The 8,406-nt window shown below is 29.2% G+C and overlaps 1 protein-coding gene across 5 annotated transcripts in view; it reads left to right on the top strand.

The window, feature by feature from the left end:
- Positions 1-5,505, top strand: part of LOC129966848 (prolactin-releasing peptide receptor-like) — a 207,805-nt gene extending 202,300 nt beyond the window's left edge. For all 5 annotated transcript variants that reach the window (XM_056081436.1, XM_056081440.1, XM_056081438.1 and 2 more), the window contains one exon: positions 1,810-5,505. In XM_056081436.1, the coding sequence (XP_055937411.1) occupies positions 1,889-3,169 (1,281 nt within the window). In that variant the 5' untranslated portion in view covers positions 1,810-1,888 and the 3' untranslated portion in view covers positions 3,170-5,505. The remainder of the gene's footprint in view (positions 1-1,809) is intronic.
- The last annotated feature ends 2,901 nt before the right edge of the window (positions 5,506-8,406 follow it).

Below are 8,406 nucleotides of genomic sequence, written 5' to 3'. Positions count from 1 at the left end.
CTCTTTTTTATGGCAGATTTAAACTGTACATTTTCTATAATAAATCTTCTTATTCCATCAATTTTATACGCAAGAAATTTCAATGACTTGACTTTTAATGATTTTTTCGTCTCATTTCAATATTCCTCACCTTTTTAAGAACTAGATATATATCCATTCTATGCTTTCCATATCAGCTTTTTTTTCAATTTAGAATAAAATAATAAAGTAAATTACTCTATTAAAACTACCATTTAAACGTCTGGACCTCTCCTGTAATGACCATTAACGGAGCAGTTTTCAACTTCAATGAGACCATTTGCTGCATTTTTTTTTCTCTTTTTTGTTCTCCTCGGATGGGCATTATCGACTGAAGCATATGCTATCTTGACAACCTTGGGTCTTCTAAGTACGTTTTAAAACGATCAGACAAAAACTATAATCACTTAGACATGCTTCTAATTAAAAATTGTTTCTTCTCTTATCATCTATACTTATTCTTTAATTCTTCATTTTATATTTTGAAATCTGTGAACCTAAAATAAAATGTGCATTCTGAATTTCTTTATCGATATACATAAAAAAGTAGTAAATGTAAAGTAATAAATAATTATTTTGGTATATACCAATATGGACTAAACAAATCTTAAAGAAATCAACAAATAATCACCAATTGTTGATATTAATGTAAAACGGTGTAGAGGGGTAAGATGAATTTTGAAAAATGAACAATAATAAGCGAATTAAACAAATAACTAATTTATTAAGATTTCATAGAATTAAGCATTTCAATATTTACAATATTAGACTTTTTACAGAAAGGGCGTAAGACAGTTTAATCAAGATCATGGTTCACATGTGAGATGCGGATGTAAAACATGGTCAAGGCTTAAAAAGTGTTTGTTTCTGTTTTTTTTCTTTAAACAGAGCACTTAAGAAGCATAATACCTCACACGTCCATTCCCGATGGATGAATCGAATTTTGTTCTCTACGAAAACTTTTAGGCGCCTTGACGTCATACACGCGCGAACTTCTCTCATTGGATGTTAAAATTCAGCTGTATCCGATTTGACATGATTGGCGTCACCATCTCTTAGAATTGAAATTAACAAAACAATTAAATTAACTATTATCCTTAAAACAAGTTTACAGTTAATAGGACTTCATGCATTAATATATAGCATTTCTATGTTTAGATGAATATTTACATTTCAAATTCGATTTTTTTTTTGAATGTCATAATAAAAAATGCAATAGGTCAAATAAATGATATTTTGCATGTGTCTTTTACACCTCATGTCCAATTTAATTCATTTAGCAATTATTAATTTCTCTCAATAAGAAATATATCTTCTTTAATTTAAAACACCACTAGATATACAGACAAAATGGTTTGTATGTTTTTATCACTGGACTTTCAACTGAGAACAGACGACATAGAATAAATATTGTGCATCATAATATAGAATAATAAAAAGACAATTTCTTACGGATTAATATCAATTAACGTAATTTTGTATTATTATTATGATAATAATAATCCTCACGTACTTTTTTGCAATCTTGGACAATCCTGTAACTTGAAAGTAATATGTTTGTTAAATTTGATATTTAATTTCTAATTCATCAATTCTGTATTCATTTTATTATTAATTAATTCATAAAGTTATTTGAGACTTATATTGCTCCTTTCATGATTCTTGCAAATTCAAAATAACTGGCTTCCGTTTTATTGTTAATGATTAGAATTTTTGACAGACACTTTGAATTGTATATTTTTTTAATTAATACTAATCGCCATTAATAAATCATTTTCCTTATTTTTTCAGAGACAACATTGAAGAAAGCGTAAAATGTGAAATGATGTTCTAAAGAAAATATTCGCAAGTTAAGGAAGATTCAGTACTCATGATGTCCATGCATATAGCCAATGGTTTCCACATGAGCAATTATGCAGCTCTGGCTGTTCTGATGCAAAATCCAAATTTCACCGTTGAATGGCAAAATTTCAGCGGAAATGGTTCTTTAACCGAAGATGAAGATTATTATGATCAACAGATTGACGTATTTAGTAGCTTACCTGGACTGAAAGCTATTTTCTATGCCATCTACATCTCAATATTTTCAATTGGAATATGTGGAAACGTATTGGTATGCTATGTTGTGTTCCGGAACAAGTCAATGCATACTGTGACAAACTTTTTCATCACAAATTTGGCTCTTTCGGATATTTTACTCTGCACTTTTGCTGTACCATTTACACCATTATACATGTTTATGAGTGAATGGGTCTTTGGTCGGATCCTCTGCCATTTAGTCCCTTATGCTCAAGGCGTAAGTGTCTATATATCAGCATTTACGCTGATGTCGATTGCTATAGACAGATTCTTTGTCATAATCTATCCATTCAAACCCAGGTTGCAATTAACTTACTGTTACCTTATCATAATTGCCGTATGGGTGTTGGCAGGTTTGTTGACCCTTCCTTATGGAATATTTATGGCATTGGTTCCTACAGAAAATGGCCTCTACTGCGATGAAGTCTGGCCACATGAGTCTAGTAGGAGAGCTTTCGGGTTTTCAACTTCTATTTTGCAGTTTGTGGTGCCATTCATCATCATCACTTTCTGCTATCTGAAAGTATGCATCAAACTGAAGAATCGGGCCAGATCCAAGCCAGGAGCTAAGTCCCTTAAGAAAGAAGAAATGGAACGAGAGAGAACCCGTCGAACCAACAGAATGCTCATCACGATGGTGGTAATATTTGGTGCTTCCTGGTTGCCAATCAACATCTACAATTTGATTATCGATTTCTACATTCCAGCCGCGTCTTGGAAATTTCTCAATGTCATCTTTTTCATGTCCCATGCTGCTGCCATGAGTTCAACATGCTACAATCCGTTTCTCTACGCTTGGCTGAATGAAAATTTTCGAAAAGAATTTATGATTGTCCTTCCTTGCTTCAAATCTGGTTCCCAGGCTGCTAACCCAATGTCTAAAAGAGGAATCAGCGGCAAGGCTGACAAATCTTGCAATGGGCACGAGAATGTAACCTTGCTGCCAATGAAGGAAATGCCAGCTAAAGACAGAAAACTTCAAAAAGACAGAGTCGGAGCTACTAAGAACAACACGTCTGTGACAGAAACTGTGAGGATCAATGTGACAAGCAATGATATAGATCCAATGTAGAGCTTCAAAAGCATGAAACAGGCTCTACAAGATAGTAGACTACGATAAACAATTTTTCAGACGATGTACTGCATGCATTGTAGCAATCCATACTGAGAGTTGTTACTATTTCCAGCTTTATAAATCTTTGATGACTATTCCAAGACAAAAAAAAATGTTTTTTTTTAAATCAAGATAAAGCAAAGACTATTGTGCTTATAAGATTTGATTCATGTAAACATACCCACTTTTGTATGTGGATGCTATTACAGATACAAGCAATTGTTGAAGGAACATATTAATGCTATTGGATGTTGATGGCTACTGAATGACTCAGTTTGTAACAGAAGTGGAAAATATATGACCTTTGAATAAAAAGGACTATACGTTGCTGCATATAATTTATCCATTTCTAAGATCAGCTTAAGAGAATAGTTATCAATTATGCTAGATAGTGGATAAGAGTCTCTGTATAACTCAATCCCATAACTAATAAAACAATGTATTATCATTTCACGTTCAAGTTTTTACGCTTTTTTTAAATCTAAATATAAGTTTAACTGAAGAAAATTTGTTTTTATTATTTTTAAACTTTTTTTTCTTTTTTATTAACCTATAAATTATTTGATCAATAAATTATGTTACTGAGTTAGCATGCTTTGTATTGTTTTTTTGCAACATATTTAGATGTATAAATCAAATTTAATTGGTCTAAAATTGTGCAGTTTACACATTTTCTGTTATTTTAATTTCATTAATCTCAATGCCCTCAATTTTATTAGTAGAGACAGATTTTTGCTTTTATTGAATAGTAAAATACATTGTACATTATACGTTTCTGTGCTGACTGAATATAAGTCTATAATATACATTAAATGTTGTGCTGACTGAATATAAGTCTATAATATACATTAAATGTTGTGCTCACTGAATATAAGTCTATAATATACATTAAGTGTACATGTTCAACTGATTCAATAGCAATTATTTATTTGATTGCTTGAGCCAAAGATAAATAGAGACAGTTTAAAAAGATTTTTATTATGATTACTCTTATCCTGAAATAAAATGCATAATATTAAAATGTGAATTTATGAGAAAAGTGTTAAGGAAGCTTATTTTAAATAAAAATTAATTCTTATTTTAACTATTTTGTGAAATTTATATATGTGTCATCAGTTATCTGTATGTGTAAATATCCATTATACTTCGGATATTTATGTATTGTGTAGTATTTCAATAATTAATTGATATGTAACATGATGTTAAAAGTGGATTTTTGCAAATGTTTCACGGCACTTAAGTTTTATTTTGCTGCAAGCATGTTAATATTTCGATAAATAAAATGTCTTAGCATGCTCCATTATAATGCATTTCATAATTTAATTTTTAGTAGGTGATTATTAAATGAGATATAAATGGACTAGATTGTTCATATATCAAATGACTTCATAAACATATTTTAATAATGTACTTTTAACAGCACTTATAAATATTTTCACATATGAATTTTTCCTGAAATAAAAAGCACCAAAGTTACCTGCGAAATATTTATTTTTATTTCAAAATAAATCTTTCAGATTTTTTTTCTGAGAATTTTTTCCTTTTTCGTGTAAGACTTTGATAATATTATAAAGAATACTGCTGTTAATCTATAATGTATTCTTGAATGTTTAGTGTTGATGAAAATGTGCATGTGACTTCCAGTATGGGTGTTTGTTGTTGTGTAAGTTATAAAAAAAGAAACATAATAATAATCTCTTATAACCTTTTCATTGCACAATGCTGTGTTTCTGTGTCTCAATAAACCCAAATAATTTGCTTAAACTCCTAAGAAAAGTTTAAGTGAAGTATAAAAAACATTGGTGGAGTAGAGAAGTGAAATGTAATATATGTCTTCTGAAGGATATGAAAGTTTTTACAGCTGGCTACGGTTAAATCATAAATAAAAACTAGCCTAGCTTTAAAAACAAAGGGGCTCCATATTCTTCCGTTTGACATAGAGGTAGAAATTTGCCTGGTAGAGAGTCAAATATGCTCACTCAGAAATGTACTCATTTTATATGTAGTATCTATTTTCAGTGTTAGTCAGTTGTGCCATTGGATTTGCTCAAGAAGAGGAAATGCAATATTTATTTATCGAACATGTAATACTTGATATCATATTATTATGTTAATCGTACGTATTCGAAACATAGATGTAAAATAGAAAAAAGAATGTCGTATAATAGAAATTTTTATATGTGGTAATTAGATGAATTTTTATTTAAGAAGCAAAATTTCTAAGAAGAAATTAACATTTTTTTTCTCTAAAAATTTATGATTCTGCTGAAATTAATATCAAATCGTTCATTTCATGTGCACATATGTATCTGTAACCTTATATAGAATATATGTAATAAAAATCTTCATTGGAATTTTTGAGTGTGATTTTTTTATAGCATTAATATGGTTGAAATTTACTGAAATTGATATTCCCATACTCATATATATTTACATCAATTCTATTTAATGTCTCTGAAGATTTTTCCTAACTTCTTAAATAGGAGACATTTTATTCAGAACATATATCATTAGCATAAGATATATTGTATGGTATCTCTAAAATCTTTTTCAACTTTGAGATTTCCGAACAATCTCGTCACAATGTTGCTAATTATTCTTTGCTAATAGGGTACTGTATTACCGCTATCCACTTGGAACATAATGCGTGCCTGGAATATTTAATTTTTATTTTCTCATACACAAAGCACAGAGAAAATATTCGTCACAAAGTTCGAATCCAAGATTTTGTCGAATTTTCACAAGGTATCTAAAAGATTTCATTTTCTTAATAAAGGAGAAATGCTTGCCTAAAAATCCCCTAATAAATTAATTTACTGATTAAAGTAAACAATCCAAAGAGAAAGGCTTTATTTCATACTGCTTGATTCAAAACACAACCCTCTTGAGAGAGTTACAAAGACTTTGATCACAAATGTTTTGGAATTTTCTGAGGAAAAGAAGACGGCTTTTTAACCATGAGAATCAACATTTAGATGTTAATTATGATGGTGAACCAGAAGGGGAAAGAAAAAAACATTTGTAGCTTTTGGAAAAGTAATAACCATATTTGAGAAGTACTTAGTTATGCTTAGTCAAAGAAAAATTTCTTTGAAACTGTAAGTGGAAAAGGATTAACATTTCCTTAATTCCCAGATCATGAGAGTAACTTCATTCATTAATTTTCCAATGCCTTTTTTTATAAAATAAAGACATTCAGAAAGAAAATCTAAATTACACATGATGATTTATTAAATTTTGGAATTTATATCAACTTACAAAATCATTACCTAGAATATAATTTTATATATCGTCTATTTATTAGATGCTTTAACAAATTTAAATAATAAAGGGTGTTATTAAAAAGATAACATTTCTGTAACTAATATTATGATTCAACAGAATATGAAACAAAAATTATGCAGTGCGAAAAGATACATTTGAGCAAATATATTTAAGATAAATATCAGTCAAAGAATAAATAAAATAAGAAAGAAAAATTATTATGTATGAAATTCTTATACAAATTAGAAATCAGGCATATGCATTTAAAGTATTTTTTTTTTGTTGAAATTTCATTGAAAAATGAAGGAATTCCCTTGATACTTCAACGGAATATATGAAATATAAATTAAATAAAGAAATAGAGCATTCTTTTAATTCTTCACAAAGGTATGCGCTTCATTTCACACATTAAATTTCTTTATTTTCTCAAGAGACTTCAGAAAAAATTTGCAACAAGTATTTGAGTTAATAACTGATGTCTTAATTTCTTTTATAAAGCAATCTTAAAATTTAAGGGAAAACATTTTCTTCCTTATTTATAGCACTCTTAACCAATAAACATTATTTTTTTTATTTGGGAATTTATAATTACAATGACAGCAATGAGAAATATTGCAAAATTTTATCTCGCACAGACAAGGTATCCTTAAATTTCTCATCTTCAAGAGTGCAACGTAAAGTTATGAATCCTCATACAGGGTAATATAATAACATCGTTTACATGGTTTCTCTGACAACAAATCAACAAGAAGTCTAGTAGTGTGGTGGGGTTCTTAATTTCCTGCCTTCATCCATAAAACGTGTTGTCCTGCATGGCATCGTCCGTCGTCCTTAATGACTCTGCACTGAACGAAAGAAATCAATCTATGGAAGGTAACAAGCACTCCGCCCAAGTTATCATCGCAGAAATTACGCTGGTTCTGTCGGGCAAATGGTTGACAAATGACAATTTGTACCACTTCCGCTGAGCTCTAATATAGAACGAATGATAGATTGGATAGCAATATTCTTTTATGGCTTCAAGATCTTCGTAAAGAAATGGCTTCCCCAATGACTTCTCTTCATATTAATATCCTATTTAGTCAGACTGGCATGCCATGCAGATTGGATTATTTTTCTATGACAGATATGATGCCATATTATAATTATTTTCCTTTATAGTACATTGGAATTATCTTTCAAAGATTCATTTAAGATAATCTCCAAATTGTTAAAGATTTCTTTCTATGCCTAAGAAATGTGGAAATTGATGCATTCGTTGACAAATGCAATCTTTTAAAAATAGATTTTGAAAGTTACTGAGTGAAAAAAGCAAGACTGATGTTCCATCTGAATGGAAGTGAACAGAAATATATATCTTGAATAATTGATTATATAGGTAGTTTATAATTGTAAAAACTGACAATTTCCGAATAACTGCAAGATATCTCAAAGCATGATACCATACTTTATCTTGAGAACAAATTATATAGAAACAAACGTACTAAGCAATAAATTTTAGAAAAATACTGACAGCAATCACAGAATGAAAATTTCTTTAACTTAACCATGTGGTTCGTGCAATCATATAAAATTTAATATTTTATTAAATGTTTCATAAAAATTTTACGTTTACTGAATATTCTAGTATACAATTATTGAAATTGGTCTTACTTTTCAAAAATGCATATAATAAGTAAGCCTTCAGATTTCAGAAAATTCAAGAAAATGCTAATAATATTAATAAGTTTTCATAATTCCTTCTGATTTCTTATGTCCATAAAATGATTCGAGTTGGAATTTCAAAATGTACCCATTGAAAAAAATGAAACGATTACTTTAGTACAAATAATTATAGATTCCTTAAAGATTTATTATTTTCATAACACAAATTTCTAAAAAAATATTTTTTAATTTTTATATGAACATGCCTTTCTTAATGAAATACATTT

The sequence above is a fragment of the Argiope bruennichi genome, chromosome 4 (genome assembly GCF_947563725.1).
Source record: "Argiope bruennichi chromosome 4, qqArgBrue1.1, whole genome shotgun sequence".
Taxonomy (NCBI): domain Eukaryota; kingdom Metazoa; phylum Arthropoda; class Arachnida; order Araneae; family Araneidae; genus Argiope; species Argiope bruennichi.
This window is presented reverse-complemented; position numbering and strand designations above follow the sequence as displayed.